Source organism: Tenrec ecaudatus, chromosome 11 (genome assembly GCF_050624435.1).
Source record: "Tenrec ecaudatus isolate mTenEca1 chromosome 11, mTenEca1.hap1, whole genome shotgun sequence".
NCBI classification, from domain to species: Eukaryota; Metazoa; Chordata; class Mammalia; order Afrosoricida; family Tenrecidae; genus Tenrec; species Tenrec ecaudatus.
The window spans coordinates 18,046,000-18,065,900 of record NC_134540.1 but is presented as its reverse complement, the minus strand read 5'-3'; the positions used below and the strand labels follow the sequence as shown (position 1 = coordinate 18,065,900).

The 19,901-nt window shown below is 45.0% G+C and overlaps 1 protein-coding gene across 11 annotated transcripts in view; it reads right to left on the bottom strand.

Annotated features, from left to right (window-relative positions):
* Window positions 1-19,901, bottom strand: part of MYCBP2 (MYC binding protein 2) — a 253,443-nt gene that overhangs the window by 1,968 nt on the left and 231,574 nt on the right. For all 11 annotated transcript variants that reach the window (XM_075562947.1, XM_075562949.1, XM_075562951.1 and 8 more), the window contains 10 exons: window positions 19,774-19,893; window positions 16,992-17,093; window positions 16,103-16,231; window positions 15,630-15,762; window positions 13,765-13,868; window positions 11,061-11,249; window positions 10,030-10,137; window positions 8,121-8,330; window positions 3,665-3,772; window positions 2,645-2,810 (listed from right to left, as the gene is read on the bottom strand). In XM_075562947.1, coding sequence (XP_075419062.1) covers window positions 2,645-2,810; window positions 3,665-3,772; window positions 8,121-8,330; window positions 10,030-10,137; window positions 11,061-11,249; window positions 13,765-13,868; window positions 15,630-15,762; window positions 16,103-16,231; window positions 16,992-17,093; window positions 19,774-19,893 — 1,369 coding nt within the window. The remainder of the gene's footprint in view (window positions 1-2,644; window positions 2,811-3,664; window positions 3,773-8,120; window positions 8,331-10,029; window positions 10,138-11,060; window positions 11,250-13,764; window positions 13,869-15,629; window positions 15,763-16,102; window positions 16,232-16,991; window positions 17,094-19,773; window positions 19,894-19,901) is intronic.

Below are 19,901 nucleotides of genomic sequence, written 5' to 3'. Positions count from 1 at the left end.
TGGCTCTCAGAGGCGGACTGAGTTCAAGTGCCATCTAGCGGTGGCTCAGACCGAGTGCAGCATATGACCCTTGGGTGAGTAAAAAATCAGGGGCCATTTACTCACCAAATATTTACTAAGAGCCTAAGGGCTCAACAATGTTATGTTAGCTGCTAAAGACATAAAGAGAAACAGTAGTAAATGGCCCCGATCTTCAAAGAGTTCAAAATCTAATATAAACGGAAAAATAGAATAACAGTTTTTAGAAACTTGTACACATTTGAATGCTTATTATTTTAAAGGTTTTTTTGTGGTGAAATAGATACTTTCATAATAGGCACAACTCAAGGGATACTGAGTTCTTTAGTATCCCCACTATTTTTTTCCAAATTATTCTACCACCATTAATTGTGTCTTTACTACTAAGGCCTCATTCTACTGTATTAACTCCTGGAATGTTTTCATGACCAAAGGAGACAGGAACTCTTTCAGTTTGCAGATGAGGAAATGAAGGGAACATTGGCCTAGCTTTTCTAGGGGTCCCTCAAGTGTAAATCAGGCACGACAATGCTAACTCATAGCGTGCCGTGAAAACAATCTACTTCAACCTCTGAGTCTCAATTCCTGTCCCTCTCCATATATTCACAAGAAGACCTAACGGGGTGGACGGTGGCTGGAGAACTTATCTCTCTGTCCTGCTATGTAAACTACATGCCGTCTTCTCAGTTAGTATCATGAGGCTACCCTTCTCTAATGAAAGGCCAAGCCAGAGGAACTGGCCAGGCTCTGAGACTGCACCTCAGGCAAAATGCAGGGTTTTAGGCCAGGACTGTAGCCTTCCTGTGCCTGAATTCTTCACGTGTGAGCACGCCCTGTCTTATAGCTGTGGTAAAAATGATGCAAGTGAGACATCTCTGAGAAAATGCTCAGAGTCCAGGTTAGCTTTCTTTTGGCCCATGCCTTACTCCTCCCAGTGCTGTGACTCACAGTAGTTTGAGGGAGCGGCACCCCCTTCTGTCAGCTGACAGGGACCATCATGTGGGTTTGTGGTGAGGAGGAGGCCCTGCCTTTGTCTGAGCCTTTGTCTCAGCCCTGCCGCCATTGCCTTCGTCTTGTGCTCCCTGACACTTCTGACTGATTGCTTACTTCTCTATTATTTTTCCCTTCAAACATAGGGGGGAAAATTTTTTTTTTCAAGTAAAATTTGGATCCCTCTTAGAGACAGGTAACTAACTGGTGGGTTCGAACCTACTTCTCAGCAGGTCAGTGCTTAACTCATTGTGCTACCAGGGTTCCACACTATATACACTGACCTGCAATTGTGGCATTCATTTAGCACCCAATGACTGCATTTACCCCAGTGATCTTTCGAGACTGCTACATACAAACTCCACCCTCACTCTTCTTCTTCTATGATGGTGCCCAGTAGTGGTTATCTGACATTTTCCCAGCTGGACACTAAGAAGCCCTGGTGACTCAGCGGTTATGTCTCAGACTGAAATCCCAAAGGTCAGCAGTTCAAAAGCACCAGCTGGCCCATGAGAGACCCATGATGCTTTCTACTCCCATAAAGACTTACCATCTCAGAAAGCCACAGAGGGGGAGTTCTGCTCTGTCCTACAGGGTCGTTATAAGTCGGCACTGACTTGATGACAGTGGGTTTGGTTTTGGTTCTCTACTGGACACTTAGGTTGTTTACAAATTATTATTACTACGATTATAAGCAATACTGCAGTGAAAACTGTTGTATATTTGTTCTTTAAAAAACATTTTTTTCTTGCATGTGTAGGTTTAGCTCCAGAAATGAGATGTTGAAGGAGAAATGGATTTGTAATTTTGATCATCAAACAGCTTTCCACTAGGTTACAAAGATAGGACTAGCATCCTCACAAACAGCGGGAAAAAGACAGGGCTTTCTGTCCCCGTAAAGAAGAGTAACAGCCTCGGAACCCCACAGGGGCAGCCCTACCCTGAGTTGGCATCGACCTGATGGCCGTGAGTTTGTTTTCTGTTATATGTAGTTTGTAGCCCGGGACCCTCACACACAGCTTATCCCGCACCGGCATCCTCACAAGTGGTGGATCAGAGCAACTGTTTCACAGCTTCCACGATGCTGGGTGCATCACACATGCGTGTGTCTTTTCCCTAAGCGCACACATACCTGTCTACCTGGTGTGCACCTCCACTCATGTTCCCGTCTCTCACAGAGGTATCCATTCCCCCATAAACTCAGGGCTTCTCAGGCCGACCTACTCAGCTCTCTCTGCACCTCACTAAACTGCCATTTCCCAGTCATTCTAGAATAATCGCCAGTCCCTTTTCTCATTCCAAGCTTCTTTAAGGGGGGCGGGAAAGCTCACAAAATCCTTCTAACAGGTTCCATTATTCTTTGATAATTTCAATTATTACACAGCCTCTTAAATCATGTTACCAATTTTTAATTAACTTTGTTCACATTCTCCAAAAGATCTACCCAAATACAGTTCTCACCCTTCACTCAAGAATGTGGTTTGTTTTTTTTTTAGAAAAACCATACTCTTAGAGAAGTCAACAAATTCCCTGTGATTCTTCAGGCTAGTCTGAGTTGAGTCTCTGTCACGTGGAACAAAGAGCTGTAATATAATTTTAATAAAATTGTCCTAATTAGCACACGCTGTAGACCTACCTGCAGGACAGTGTGGCAGTTCTTCCTTAGGAACACTTGTCATTCTTTGAAAATCATCGTGACAAGCGTTACAAAAATGCGTTGTTCCAAAACAGAAAAAGACAGCCACCGAACAGCAGTAGCGGCATTTATATTCCAAAAAGTCCGTCCCGTGTTTGGGGCACATCTACAGCAAGGAAACAGACACAGAATTACATTAAGATGACACCGGTTATGCTTAAGAGAGTCGACATGGCTTAGCAATTCATATTGTGAGAACATACAGAGCTCCTCAAATAGACTGAGAAATCGTTAAGGGGGCTTCAAAAAGTTTGTGCAAAAATGGAATTTCTCCAGGAGCTTTCTGAAGTCCCCTGTCCATAGGTCTGGGCAAAGCCCTCAGTCCTGCCATCATCTAGTAACTGAAGCACCCATGCAAGTTCTCTTATCGATGGTTCCTGACCTATCAATTTGCAGTATTATTATCTCACCTAGCTGCCAATCTCATAGATGAATTGTGACTATTTCACAGGGGAAAAACATGAATGTTTGATTGCAAGTCGAAGAAAACAAAAGGAATTATTTTAACAGTTTAGAAAAGAAACAATCACAAAATGGAGCACCTGTGGAAAATACTATCTTGTTGAAATAACTGATAGGAAATAATTGGGAAAACTATACAATGAAGTACGAATACAAGGACACCCTGGAGGGAAGACCTGATTTCCATTCCTATCAGAGTAGGCAGAGTTCTGATGGAACAGTGGTCACACGGAGGGCTGCGAACTGCTCAGTTAGAAGTTTGAAATCACCAGCCGCTCCGAGAGGGGGGGGGGGGCTGTCTAGGCCGGTACAGAGTAGTCGGGAGCAGTTCTCCCTGTTTTCCAGGCTGCCCTGAGTTGGAAATGATCCCATGGCAGGGCTTGTTTACGCGACCGGGCATATAATTACTTCAAAGACAAAAAACAAAAAAAAAGAGAAGGAAGTTAAAAAGAGCTGAACGTTTCTAAACCACGCTTTCTCGTCACATGCTCTGCTCACCTGAGCCCGGGACACATCGGAGCAGGCGCCACAAATGAGCTCTCTGGGGTCATAGTCGTCCCCTTGTCCAGCCTCAGCATCACAGCGGGCTTCGCCACCAAAATATGCCTGTGGAGAGAGCGCACGTGGGTCACAGAAGTCGCCAGGAAAGCCTACGAGTGGAGAGAAGCGTGACGAGGGGTCACAGCAACTAGAGGAGACACACTTATCTCCGGCCACTGCTCACCCACACTGCTGCTCCATCGGTTCTGGAGGCAAGAACAGACCCAGACCCACATGCATACCAAGGACAGCACACTAAGCAGTGACAAGAAACCACACTTCCCAAAAATGAAGTTTTGCTTTTGTGTTTTTCATTTAGAAAGATTAAGCAGCATTGTTTTCTTCTAGAGCTCTTAAAAAATAAGCTTAGAAATCCCCAAATTATATTACTGTAGAACAATAATAAAAAACATTATTAATACAGGTTTCGAATCCCGAGGTTAGTGGTGAAGAAAACATCATAACAAGTTTCAAGCATTTACTAATCATGCCAACACTTTAAACAAAAAGGGGAAATTTAGTTGTCCTACTGAGAACGTTGCTCAGGCTTGGAAAGCTGCACTACCTACAGGAACCCAACGGTGTTCATTACAGACATGTGGTGAATGATTTACTTGTGTTTGTGCTAAGCAAAAACAAATGAGGCCAATAAAAGTGGCATGATCTGAATGTACATTATGTTACGTATCCAAAAAGCTGTATTTATATTTAGTAGCCAGCCTTCCTAAAATGAAAGGATAAGCAAGATAGAGTCAATATCAATCTATCGCTGGTTCTGAAGAACAGGTCAAAAGATAGGCTCTGTTGGCACCGAAGTTACAAATGACCAGGTCAGTTTTGCCAAAATGTATTCCATTTGCCCTGGAGCCTATTAGCCAGTCTAGTTGTTTCAATCCTATAATCCCAGAAGAGCTTTCTAGTCACGTGACTGTCACGCACATGCCACTGAAGTAGTATTATGTTCACTTGCGGTGTTTAGTGTATTAAACATAGAGAAACAGCATTTTATTACTTGTAGCAATACGACTTTGACAAATGCACGTTACTGCACTGAGCAAACCACTGCGCAAGACCTCTCTAAAGTGTTAGAGAGCAAAGAGATCACTTGGAGAATCAGTGCACCTCACCCAAGCATGATCTTTTCAATGGTCTCACACGCGTGTGACAGCTGGACAACGACTACGGGAGCCGTCTCCCCAAAAGAACTGATACACGTAGAGTGCAGTGCCGGTACGGACTACTGAAAGTAGTGCTTGGGAAGCACACCCGAATGCCCTTCAGAAGCAAGGACAGAGACAGTTCCTCCCGTGTTATTTGGATATGCTATCAGGGGAGACCGGTAGCAGGAAAGGGGTATCCTGTTTGGTAAGGGAGAGTCAGCGAAAAAGAAGACCTTCTATCAGAAGGACCGACAGCGTGGCGGCAACACCGGGAGTGCATGGAACCACTGCGCCGCTCTGTGCTGCGGGGGAAGGGTTCCGAGTGTCCAAGGTGGCTTGAAGGCACCCGACAGCAGCAACACTACTGGGTCTTTCTCTGGGTGCATGCAAATGTGGATTCTTGGGCATTATCTATTTAGTGTTTCTCTCTCTGTGTGTGTGTGTGTGTGTGTGTGTGTGTGTGTGTTACACTGAGGTACTCTGCATCTTGCATTTATTCATCCATACTCATTTATTCATTGTCTAATTCAATAAGCATTAATTTAACTCACGACCTTCAAGTCAATATTGATTGACAGTGACTCTACAGGATAGGGTAAAGCTGCCTCTGTGGGTTTCTGGGGCTGTAACTCTATGGGAATTGAAAGCCCCAACTTTGTGGAGTGGCTTGTGGTGTTGAACTGCTGACCTTTTGGATTGCAGCCCAAGATGTCACCACTATGTCACCAGTGCCCACTGGTAGAGACACAGAAATGAGTGAAGTACAGTTGTCGCCCTCGTTGCTGCTGCTGTAAGGCGCCATCATATCAGGTCCGACTCACGGAGGCCTCTGTGTACCACAAGGATAACACCTCCCAGCCGTGCTCCAGCCTCACAACGGTTAGGTTTCAATCCATTGTTGCAGCCACTGTGCCGATCCCGTGGAGGGTCTTCCTCTTTGTCGCTGCCCCTCCACTTGACCAAGCATGATGTGCTTCTCCAAGGACTGGCCCCTCTTGACAGCATGTCCAAGTACGTGAGGCAAAGTCTAGCCACCCTTGCCTCTGAGGAGGACTCTGACTGAACTTCTCCTGAGGCAGAGCTGGCTCTGTGCAGCTAGCAGAGCTGGCTTCCCGTGCAGCTAGAACGTCTTCCTTCGGCACCCTGGTTCTTGCTCATATACTACCTCCTGACATGGTTGAGTAGCGACTAGCTTTTTGGGGTACAGTGACCCGGAACATTCTTTTCGTCTTCTTTTAATGTTTCCTCTATCATTCAATATTTTGCCCATAGAATTTTTCAATACTAGCACTTGAGGATTGACAATTTTCTTAAAGATATGATAAACTTAATATTCTATTTCAATATTATAACTGTGTGTTTGCATATTTCACTATAATATTTTACTTTATCTTCTTGAATTGCTCTTTGAAATTTTCAACTCAGCTCTCTGATTTCCATCATTTCTTCCATTTGCTTTACTCTATGATGAAGGGCAAGCCTCAGAGTCTCTCCTGACATCTGCTGTGATTGCTCCTTTCTTTCCTCTCTAAAGACTTCTGTTTTCTTCATGTTATTGGTCCCATCGCGCAGTTTGTCAGTCTTGAGGGTTTAATGCGTCAAAGCCTTTCCCGAGAGGGTCTTGAAATTCTGGTGGCACAGACTCAAGGCTGGAGACTTGCTTTCATTTTCTTCAATTCAGCCTGGGCTTACCTGTGATCATTAACGATGTGTCCTGCAGCCGGCTGCTGGCTTCATTCGGCTGCTGGTACGAGTTTCTCCAACGGAGCCCTGGTTGTGTGGCGGTTGTGAATTTGGCTGCCCCTGGATAGGTCAGTAATTCAAAACCACCAGCTGCTCTATGGGAGAAAAGACGGGATTTTCTACCCCTGTAAAGAGTTAAAGACAATCTTCTGCTTCTGTTCATGAGGTCTTCCATAACCGACAATTCAGTGGCCAATTCCTCTGAAGTGGGCAGCCGATTCCTTCTTTGTCGTCTGCTCATAGTCTGGAAACTCTGCTGACACCTGCTCACTGTGTGGGACCCTGCAGGTATTCGAAACGCCAGTGGACATAGCTTTCAGCAACACAGCAACACACAAGCTACCAAAGCATGGCAAAATGACAGACAGCTGACGGCCTTGCCTGCATGGGACTTAATAACTGGGGTAGAGAGAGAGACAGTGTAAGAGTAGTCACTATGTGGAATATCTAGTGTTCGGACATATGCACAAGACACCAAAGTATGTGCAAGTGCGCAGGAGGCCGGCACATCTGGAGAGGAGGCGAGACCTGAGGCATGTAGGTGAGCATGGCTGCCTGGGCGGGGGTGGCAGGAGAGAGTAAAATGCACAGGAGGCATAGAACAGCATCCCGGGTCGTGAAGCAGCACGTGCAATGGTCCAGAGATGAGTGAGTTAACCTCGCTAAGACTGGAAGCAGTTCAGGAGCTAGTAGTTAAAGGCTCATTGTAGCTTACTGGGGATGAAATCTGGGAGGTGGGCAGGGCTTTAGGTTTATAAACAGAAGAATGACATAATTAGATCGAGGTCTAAGTACATTAGTCTATTAGTAACATTTTAAGTTTAAGGATGTAATGGAGGGGTTAAGAAAGCTACCAAAAAAAAAGGGCTGTCATCATCAAAATGGAAAATGTTTTAGGTTGCTAAAAAAAAGTGGGGGGCTTGAGAAATCTGAAGCTATCTTTGCTAAGTGAGCCGGGGATGTTGAGTGTAATAATGGACACGTGTGAGAAATCCCAATGTCTGGCACACAATTTGTGTCTGTATTTCGGAAGGTCCAAATGCCACAGATGGAGGTGGAGCCAGAGGTTTCCTGGATGTTACAGAGGGCGAGGAGGCCTTGTTGGACAAGAACAGAGGCTCAGAGAACAACGTGTGACGGGCCGTCATCTGAAAGCCATGGAGGAAGGAGAACATCACAAGTTCTCCTTCCCAAGCTAAGGAAGTCGTGATTCTAAACGGGATCATCAACAGGGTCAAGTAAGAGATCATTCAAGAACCAACGGGATTCGGCAACTGTGGGAAACAGTTTGTTTAACGTGGCGCAGAAATATGACACGTTTTGGTAAAAGTTCATGCAGGTTAAAAAAAAAAGCGAGTCCTAAAGACAAATTCAGTAACTAAGCTCATCCTGAAACTTGGACGCTGTCTCATTTATAACTTCAGGCTAAAGAAAAAGGATAATCAGATAGCAGCCTGCACTTTAACGTCTTGGTTGCGCGCATCACCAGTGGCTCCTGAGCACTCTCGTACCTTCCTGCACTTGTAGCAGACGTAGTACGCGTATCTGTTCATGGCATAGCCAGCGGGGTCATTATGAAACCGGACGCCAGGAGTGGTGATGGCTTCGCTCTTGTGCAGCCCTTCGTATTCCAATCGCATCAGGGCTTTCCTTCTGACATCCTCATAGAGTTCTCTGATTGGATCGAGCAGGTCTTTCAATACTATGTGATTTATTTTGTTCTGAAATAAAGCAGAAATCAACATTCTTTAAAAGAACCATTTACGGTTTAATTGAAAAACACCTCTGTCTATGTGCAGCCACGTGCCGACAGGCACTGTGCTCGGAGATGACCAGACAGTCAACACATTCTAAATCAAATGCCAGTTCAAAGTCAGTCCCCTCGACGAACCTGTACCTTCCCCAAAGCAGGGGAAACGGGGAAATGGCGCACAGGCACGCACACCCCAAACTCCTGTGTGCCACCTTTCCTGTGTCTGAAAGACGCCTTCGCTGTTCTGGGGATCAACAGGGATCTTGCTGCCAAAATGGAGACACACGTCCTGGCTGTGGGTGTCTGGGCTCCTTGGGCCTACAGGAGAACGTCAGGTGACTGGAAGAAGCAGGTGGTACTTTCCAAGCTCCCTTCCAAGGATGTACTTCCAGACCCTAAGTCTGAGCCTTCTTTGTGTCACTCCACGAGACACTAAACCCTCACTGCCATCACGCCGACTCCAACTCAGGGCGACCCTGCAGGGCGAGGAGGCGTGAAAGAGGCCAGTCTCTGAGTATTAGTTCCCCCGTTTAGCGAAGCAGCAGTGACGGCAATAACGTGGGAAGAACCGAACGGAACAATAAGGAATGAAGAGTAAGTAGGGAAGGCCTGGTCAGTCACATGTGTCAACAAAGGCCGGCCAAAACAACTGCTCTTTTGCATAAACAATTTGGTAAAGAGGTGTCAAAACACGTGCAAAGACTCTTTTCTTTATTAACTGAATTTTTTTAATGGCACTGCAAGATTTCACTCCTTAAACACAAGTACCTCTAAGTTCCACTGGGAACTCTTTTTGGTCGCTAACTGTTGCCACGGTGCATCATCTGGACTCTCAGGGCGTCTCAAAGTAGTGACTGGTGCATGCTCTCTAATGCATGATCCTGACTAAGTATACCTGCTGATGCAATATGCTTAACTCAAGTTAGCTAGCTTTTAATTGGAAAGGCAACCTGGTGGCACAATGGTTTAGTGCTAGGCTGACAACCGAAAAGTCGGTGGTTCAAAGCCACCAGCTGCTCTGTGGAAGAAAAAACTTAGCGATCTGCTGTTGCAAAGATTACCGCTTGGGAGGCCTTGTGGGGCAGTGCTTCGCTGTCATGCAGGGCTGCTATGAGGTGACACTGACTTGACGGCACACCCCACCCTCAACACGACCACTACAGGAATAACCGCAGCAGATGTGAATAGACAATCGTGGCTCTGAAATGCACCATAACAGACAGACCTACTAATAATGGGCTTGGGCACCACCTAGCTGGGTGTCCCTGGATGGCACAAGCAGTTAAGCCCCGGGACTTGCTGAAATACTGGCAGTGTGAATCTTCAAGTTGTCCTGGGAGCCAGGCCTGGGATCTGCCTTTGTAATGCCATGGCCACATGAAACCCTAATGGACCGTGCAGTGTTGTTGGAACAGATTGCGTTACATGGAGAGATGTGCCTGGCTCATTTATGGAACAGTTCTACTCTGCACGCACAGGGTTGCACGGAGCCATACAAACAATTCAGCAGCATCTAGCCACAATCCCATCTCTAAACGGGAAAGGCGCAAACTGGCAGGGCCTGGTGGGAAGAAGCACGCTGAAAGCGATCCCCACAGGTACTGGCATGCGCTTAATTTGGAAGATGAAAGTAAGTAGGAAGCAGATAACTTGGATTATTTCCATACCTTGCAAATGGGACAAGATATAAATCCGAATGTTATCCTTGGACCAAGCCACCTGTTTTCCAAAACTCGCCGACAGCACTGTAAGTGGAACACATGGCTACAGTCCAGCTTAAACAGAGAAGAGAGAAGGATGTAAGTGCCTGTGATGAAGATTACAGCGGAGCAAATGGTGGAGTGTTCAAAGCACGCACAAGAAAATCAAGAAAGGAGTGCAATGGCTTCTTTATCATCCAGGGGATTGTTACTAACTAGGCCACCAGCTTCTCCCAATATTTACTCTTAATATAGTAACACCACTGGTGGAAAAGTAAGCCTGGTCAGGGAGAACTCATGCATGCAAATTCATTTATGAGTTATGAGTGCAAACTCATTCATAAAACTACTGATTTAAATATGTTTTTTGAAAGCATACATTTCCTAGGAATCATACAAACTAAGATATATTGGCAAAAAATAAAAACCAAAAATCCCCCAAACCCAACAGATTCATTTAGCAATAATTTTATACTAGTATTAAGTATAAAAGTATGCATAAATGTATAAATAATTTATACTTGTATGATATAAACATACTATCTGGAATTTTGGAAATTAAGAGTATCTACTGTACAAATGAACTGTAATTCTTCCCCTAAGAACACCTTATATATTCTATAGAACTTGTATAAACCAAACTCAATGCCATTGTGAATTTCCACCCCTGTGAATTTCCTTATGGAAGTGGAAAGTCTCATCTTTTTCCTAAGCAGTGGCTGCTGGTTTTGAACTGCTGACCATTCGGTTAGCAGCCCAAAATGTAAACCACTAAGTCACCAGGTCTTCATTGAATCTATGTAAGCTCAAAGAAATCACAAAGCTGAACACACACACGTAAATAGCACACAAGGAGACTGAATTTGCTGTCCAATGGATGTATTAATGGAACATTTTTGCCCATTCTATAAAGGAGATTAATTGCCTATTGATTGGACAAATGTACTAGTATCCTGGCTTTAAGTCTAGGCACACGTAATTGTTACATCGGAGACAACCTGAATGGCTGGTGCCGCCGAGAGTGCTTCGGTGAAGCATATCATGCACATGTCGTCGGCATCTTGCTTCAGTGTTGATGCATTTTTATCGCAGCCGTGCAGGCAGGGCAAGCAGTGCTCTTCGTTCTTCACGCCCCCACACGGATGCCCACAGGGGTGTGTCTTGCTGCAGGCTATCTTAGCGTATTCCTATTAGAGACAGGTGACAACAGGGCACATTGTCAAAGAGGGGAATTGTATCTATTGCGTCATTCCTACAAGGAATACTTAGTAAGCCTAAGTTACAACAAAATGTGCTAATTTTACCCTTTGCTGCAGTAGAATTTAGGATTACCACTCAGGTGTGCTATTCCTTTAATGAGACTTAAAAATAACTATAAATCACAGAAACAAAGGAAATGCAGACAAAAAGTGAATTTGAATTTGTTATCCTACTTAGCCGGGAATAAAAAAAAATTTCTGATGTACAATTTCCCAGTCATTTCCTTCTCAAGCAAGGATTCAAACAAGAAGAAAAACAAAACAATCCAAATGTCTGTTTTTGAGCTCTCTGATCTTGTTACTTAAATTGAGGAACCCAAAATATCTGGGTGGCAGAGAATACATGTATATATATTCAAGACTAAAGAACTCTTGGATCCTGGAAACTTATCTAAAATATTTTGGGGGTAGGAAAGAGGCACCGATTCTGACAATACCTCTGACTGTGGCTGTGTCTGCCTGTCTCTCTTTCTCTTATGCGCGCGCGCACACACACAAGGCCTGGGCTCTTGTTTGGTCCACTCTCCCCCTTTGAGAAAGCATCTAACTCCTGATGAAGACAGAATAACACACACACACACACACACACACACACACACAGAGAGAGAGCGAGAGAGCAAGCCTGGGCTCTTGTTTGGTCCACTCTCCCCCTTGAGAAAGCATCTAACTCCTGATGAAGGCAGAATAACACACACACACACACACACACACACACACACACCCCATAGAGAGAGAGCGAGAGAGCAAGCCTGGGCTCTGGTTTGGTCCACTCTCCCCCCTTGAGAAAGCATCTAGCTCTTGGTGAAGGTAGAATAACACACACACACACACACACACACACACACACACACACACACACAGAGAGAGCGAGAGAGCAAGCCTGGGCTCTTGTTTGGTCCACTCTCCCCCTTGAGAAAGCATCTAGCTCTTGGTGAAGGCAGAATAACACACACACACACACACACACACACACACACACACACACACCCCACAGAGAGAGAGCGAGCCTGGGCTCTGGTTTGGTCCACTCTCCCCCTTGAGAAAGCATCTAACTCCTGATGAAGACAGAATAACACACACACACACACACACACACACCCCATAGAGAGAGAGCGAGAGAGTGAGCCTGGGCTCTGGTTTGGTCCACTCTCCCCCCTTGAGAAAGCATCTAGCTCTTGGAGAAGGTAGAATAACACACACACACACACACACACAGAGAGCGAGAGAGCAAGCCTGGGCTCTTGTTTGGTCCACTCTCCCCCTTGAGAAAGCATCTAGCTCTTGGTGAAGGCAGAATAACACACACACACACACACACACACACACACACACACACACACACACACACACACAGAGGCACACACACCCCACAGAGAGAGAGCGAGAGAGCGAGCCTGGGCTCTGGTTTGGTCCACTCTCCCCCTTGAGAATGCAGCGAGCTCGTGGTGAAGGCAGAATATAACACACACACACACACACACACACACAGCGAGAGAGCAAGCCTGGGCTCTTGTTTGGTCCACTCTCCCCCTTGAGAAAGCATCTAGCTCTTGGTGAAGGCAGAATAACACACACACACACACACACACACACACACACACACACACACACACACCCCATAGAGAGAGAGCGAGAGAGCGAGCCTGGGCTCTGGTTTGGTCCACTCTCCCCCTTGAGAAAGCATCTAGCTCTTGGTGAAGGCAGAATAACACACACACACACACACACACACAGAGGCACACACACCCCACAGAGAGAGAGTGAGAGAGCGAGCCTGGGCTCTGGTTTGGTCCACTCTCCCCCTTGAGAATGCAGCGAGCTCGTGGTGAAGGCAGAATAACACACACACACACACACACACACACACACACAGCGAGAGAGCAAGCCTGGGCTCTTGTTTGGTCCACTCTCCCCCTTGAGAAAGCATCTAGCTCTTGGTGAAGGCAGAATAACACACACACACACACACACACACACACACACACACAGAGGCACACACACCCCACAGAGGGAGAGCGAGCCTGGGCTCTGGTTTGGTCCACTCTCCCCCTTGAGAAAGCATCGAACTCGTGGTGAAGGCAGAACCACACACACACACACACACACACACACACACACACACACACACAGAGAGAGAGAGAGAGAGAGAGAGAGAGAGCGCGCGAGCGAGCCTGGGCTCTGGTTTGGTTCACTCTCCCCCTTTGAGAAAGCATCGAGCTCGTGGTGAAGGCAGAATAACACACACACAGAGGCATACACACCCCATAGAGAGAGAGAGAGAGCGAGAGAGTGAGTCTGGGCTCTGGCTTGGTCCACTCTCCCCCCTTGAGAAAGCAGCTAACTCTTGGAGAAGGCAGATTACTGATTAGAAATCCAGAGTGATGCTGAGCTGCAGCTGCACTTCACAGATGAGTGGGTGTCCCTCCTCACGGGGTGCCCTCACCTGGCAATCGGCATCAGAGCAGACGCTGCCCACGGCAGAGAGCTCCGTCCCGCTCCTGGAGCCGCAGAAACGACATGCCTCTGAGCTACTTGTGGCTGGTTTGCCTAGTTTCAAGGAGAGGAAAACACTACCATTAACAGATTATGTTTTCTACACACTTTCATATGTAAGAAAAGGAAACAGCACAGCAAAGTGGGTTTGGAGTCATTGTCCTCTCACTGATGAATTAGTCTGATGATTTCTAAAGGGCGTGAGGTACAGTAATTTACCAAGTAAATAATCATAAAAAAGAAGAAGAATAAACAAAAAGACCTACGGCCAACCAAAGAAATTCTTGTCTGATTTATTTACAGTGAAAATAACAGGGAACTTCCAGGGTAAATTCCCTGGTGTGAAAAATCCAACCAAATAAGAAATCAAAAATCACTGCCATCAAGTTGACGCCATCTCACAGAGGCCTCATGGGACAGAGTAGAACAGCCTGTGGGGGCTTCGGGGAGTATACCTCTTCACTGGAGTAGAAAGCTGCCTCTGTCTCCCAAGGAGAGGGTGCTGGTTTTGAATTCCTGACCTTGTGATGAGCAGCCCAAAAGATAACAACAAATCCTTAACTAAAAATGCACAGAGGAAATTCCAACTTGTGGTGAAGCTACAAGACAAGGTAACTGAGATTGTAACTGGTTACCAGAGTAGAAAGCCTTGTCTTGTCCTGCAGAGCAGCTGATTAGCAGCCCAACACACAACCAGTAAGCCACCAAGACTCCCCTGGACATGGAATTTACACTAAGAGGACTCGAGGGAAGTCCCAGGAGTGGGGTATCGTATCTAGTGAGCACCTTTAGGTGAGCCAGGGGGTGCCATCAAGTTCTTCTGATCGTGTCAGCATTTACACAATTTTGGGGGGGAAGGATAGTTGACATCAATATTAGAATCCTTCCTTAAGATCACAGCATGCAATGATGAGGGAAAACAAGGCTATGCTCCTGTAGCATGTAATTAGAGTTAAATATATTCAGGTTTCTACCTATCCAACAGCAGACTTTGGTGGCAGTTGTGTCATTGGCAGACTGCATACTTGTTGAAAATCAAGAACTTAGAAGATCCTATGTAACATGATGGGAGAAAGATGAAGGTATCTAGTTCCATAGAGACATAGAGCCTCCAGAAACCCTGAGTCGGAAATGACTGTGATGGCAGTATGTTGAGCTGAGTTGCTTGATGTACCATTAACCTGGGACTATACCAACTTAATTTGGGGGAACAAACCCCAAAAGAACAAAAGTTAAATCTTTAACGTTTTAAAAAAGGAAAATACCTTATACTCTTAAGGTACATTAGCCTAAATGACTTTGTGCTTAAACCAACTAATATCTATCAATATTTGCTGATTATTTTATTTATTACTGTTAATAGGAAAATTATCTTTTAAAAAACCTTAGGCAGCATAACTCTAGGAAAATTCTCAGATGATCTTAAAGTCATATAACCTTATGGCTAGATTACACCTCATTGACCATTCCTCGCAGCAATTCTCACTGGGCGACAGCCAGAAGGACTAGGAGGAAGTGTCCACACAAGTCTCTCTGATCTACGGAGGATCTCTGGAGTTACAGATAGGCTAGACAGAGTTCCAAAGTTCACACAGCTAGGGAGTGAGTGGCAAAACAGGTTTCCTGACTTTGAGAGTCTATGCTCTTTCTACCACCACCACTAGTCTATGGCTAGTGAATATGATGCTTTAAACAATGATCAATCATGTCATAGCCAGGTATTACAATATTCCTCAAAAGCACCCATGTTAAATGAACTGACAGCCAGCTTAATGATAACCAGGAGGCATGACTCAATCTCTCATCCTCTTTTACCTGTGTGTTCTCGGAATTCCACCATTGCCTTCATTGTTTTAGAATCTGCTAGTGCCATCAACCAGAACAATTTGGTTCTGCCGCAACCTTCATGAAGGTCAACCTTTATGGCTTCTTCTTCTTCTTTGAAGACCTATTGAGCCATTAGAGAGAAGGGAAAGAGCAAACCTAACTGTAAACTACTTAGTAGTATCAGTGGATTTCCTTTGCTCAGCATCCCAAGTTGTTCTGGGTACTTCATCATCACGCTCTTCGATGCCCACTGGACACGTACCCTAATAAACGAGGCTAAACACTTCTTTGATTCATCTAGGTGGTGAGAGGTAGCTGGGAGCGCAATTTACACCTTTTGATTCCAAAGTCCACTTCCCCCTCGCTCTACGGAGCTTCCCTCCCACGCTGATTCCAGAATTTACTGGGGATATTTTGTTCTGCTTCAGGTCTGCTCTGTGTAAGCAGCCAGAGATGCTCACCTGTCTGTGATGGGTTTTGGTGCGGCGATGAAGATGAAGGAATCTGTCACAGTCGGTGCACAGGTTCCCACACACGTTGCACAAAATGATGGCGGCAGTCTCGCCATCGTCGTGGTTGTCACACATAGGCTGAAATAAACCACACACACAGCTGACACACGCGCTGAAGGCAACCCATGGAATTCTGCTAGCCTGAGGTCTCCTAAGCATCTAGAATCTGAGGACTGAGCAAACTTAATTATGGCAAGTACATTAACTATGAAAATTCCCTAAACCCCAAAATAGCAATTAGTATAGGTTCAACGATGATTAAGTACAATAAATGTGTACTTTGCTTAGCAACTTAAGAGTTTTTTTCTGCCCTTTACTTGAATATTCAAAGTAATGTCCTTAGTATGCTAAACAAAGAAACAATTCACTTTGAAATGTGAACGTAACAAATGCCAGAAGGGCCTATCAGCGAGGTCCTCCGTCCAGCAAACCTGTGGATGCCCCACCCCCCCTTAGAGCTGCTTTCATTAGCACACACTTGTGAAGGAGATGGCATGTCCGTCCTATCACCTTCACTGCTGCTCTGTTTCCTCCAACAAGGAGATTAGCCTTCAGTTCAGAATCTGGCTTGCTAGAGAGTCTTATGAAAGTAAAATTCTGGTATGAGACCAATGTGACTCCAAGAAGAACTGAGAAACGCTTAAACAAAAGGCTGTAAATTCCCAGCGTACTATGAAGAGGGGACCGTGGTGACACAAGCTTTCTGAGAGGAGCAGTTTTTCAAGATTTCCACTAATTGTGCATTATGACTCGAAGTTTTTTAAGTTAATCTACATGAAAGTATCCTACATAAAGCAAAGCCAGTTTAAATGTTTATTTTTTAAAATGGTAACCATACCATTTGTTTTTGTTGCCCATCCTTTCCCATCCATCTCCCCGAGGAGAGGCGATCTACGTGGTCCTGGTCGAGAACGCAGAGCGAAGCGAGAGCGAGCCAGAGCTGGAGAAAGGACAGAGGGCGAATCTGAAAATGCTTAGCTATGCAGTATCACTAATTTTGCCTGATATGGTTCTCACACACTCACTCACTACCACATATGCCGTGCACACTGCAGGTACGCAGACACGCATCGAACGCGTGGCTCTTTCTCTGATGAGCTCTTCTGCTGCCTTTAACCTTTATTTGTTTACCGTTAAATGGCACATGACTACATGGATACACAGATTAAAGACATATACATATATATACACGTAAGCATATAATAATATTACTGTAAAATACTTGCTACATGGTTTCCCATACGAGAACCATTGGCCTGAGGTATACAAGTCCAAGGAACTTAATTTTATGTAAAACAAGTTCTACAGAGTAACATTTCTTTTTTTAATAAATCATGCTATTGGGGGCTCTTATAGCAATCCGTACATCAATAGTATCAAACATATTTGTACATTTGTTGCCACCATCATTTTCAAAACATTTTCTTTCTATTTGAGCCCTTGGTATCAGCTCATCTTTTTCCCTCTCCCCTCCTGAACCTTTCATAAATTACGAATCATTACTATTTTCATATCTTACACCATCCACTGTCTCCCTTCATTCACGTTTCTGTTGTTCCTCTCCCTGGGGGTGGGTTATACGTCAATGATTGCCCTCGGCTGCCCCCTTCTCCCCCTACCCTCATGGTACCACTACTCCCAGTATTGTGTCTGAAGGATTTATCTGTGGCGGATTCCGTGTGTTGAAAACTCTTATTTGAACCAGTGTACATACTCCAGTCCAGCTGGATGTGTAAGGTAGAACTGGGGTCATGTTAGTGGGGAGGAAGAAGCATTAGAGAACTAGAGCAGTGGTTCTCAACCTTCCCAATGCTGCAATGCTTTAATTCAGTTTCTCATGCTGGGGTGACCCCCCCCCCCCAACCATAAAATTATTTTTGTTGCTACTTCTTAACTGTAAGTTTGTTACTGTTATGAATTGGGGAACCCCCGTGAAAGGGTTGTTCGACCCCCAAAGGGGTCACAACCCACAGGTTGAGAACTGCTCAATTAGAAGAATGTCATGTTTTGTTGGTGCTATCCTGCACACTGGCTGGCTCGTCCCATCCTTGTGACCCTTCGGTGAGGGGATGTCCAATTGCTTACAATGGGGCTTTGGGTCTCCACTACAACACCCCTCATTTGCATTGATATTTATTGTTTGTTTTGGGTCTTCTGATGCCTGATACCTGCTCCTGTTGATACCTCATGATCATACAGTACAGGCTGGTGTGCTTCTTCCATGTGGGCTTTGTTGCTAAGCTGCTAGATGGACGCTTTTAAAATTCAAGTCTTTAAATCCCCAGATGCTATATCTTTTGATAGCCGGGCACCATCAGCTTTCTTCACCACATTTACTTATGCACCCATTTGTCTTCAGCGATCATGCTGTGAAGGTGAGCCTCACAGAATGCCAAGTTAGTAGAACAGTGTTCTTGCATTGAGGGAGGACTTGAACAGAAGCCCAATGTTTGTCTGCTACTGTGATACTTAACATAAATATACAAACATAGACCTATATATCCTTGTTACACACACACGCGCACGCGCACATCTATTTTTATACCAGTGTAACATTTCTTTAGATATCTCTGTATGCCCCAAGTGCCTAGCACTTTGTTAGAAAATAAGCAAATGATTTAATGAAACTTAGAAAATCGCTCAAGATTTTTTTTTTAAAAAAACAAACAAAATCTGAAGCTTAAGGGTATGCTTCAATTCACCCAGAACAATATATCTTTCATTACTGAAAAACAGAAAATTAGTGAATGGGCTCTACTCTAGAAATGCAAGCTGGTGTCATGGATATGAAGAGCAAGAGAAGATAAAACAGGGACTGAAAAAAACACAAAGAGGAGTGCAATCCATGTGTGTAAGGAGAGTGTGGCTGTGCAGTGAAGGAGCTGGAGGTATGCACGGTGGCAAAGGGCTGCTGTCAAAGACAGCTGCGGGGCACACTGCCCTGTTCTGGCCTACACAGATCACGTTTACCTTCCTCGCCAGACTTCTACGGATAACCTAGACAATTCCTGCCAGAGTTCACTTCTTCCTAAGGCTGTCACTTTGTCCTGCTTCAAGGAATCTCTTAGCTCTTGAAAGTCTATAGGTGCGTCAGCTGGTAAGTTAATGGCGACCACGGCAGTTACAGCTGATGAAGACAATCCCACTCCTCAGGAGACTCTGCCCCGCCTTGCTTTTTTGCTCTTTAAAAAATCAAGGCCTGAAAATCACAATAAGTAGGCCAGTGAGCTCCATATAAGAAACAACTCAGCCAGAGGATATGGGGCAGGCAAGGGTGTTGTTATTAAAGACCTCAATTCTGTCACAGCACATTGCCAGGGCCAATCTCAATGTGGCGAGTCCATCATTGGAAAGACAATACACTGACACCCAGAGCAATTTAGCTTCTTCATACCCTAGTCTACAAAATAGTAACAAACCAACGGATAAAGAATATGCAACACTGAAACAGTGATGGCCACCATATTTAGTTATTATTCAAGAAAGACCTTCACACTTTTTCCAAAAGTACATTACTTGATAATAAGAAAATATGGTCTTAACTAATTGATTAAAGTTAGTTAAAATCTACTACTGAAAAAGAACACAAAATGGCACAGACCAGGGACACGTAAACCTACTCTGGTTGTGGCAATGCATCTCACTGGAGACCTGAACTCCTCTTCCATCTTGGTCAGGGCAATGATGGTTTCTGCAATGGCGTTTTTCGTTACTCGGGACCAGGCTTCTGACAGATGACCCTACCAAA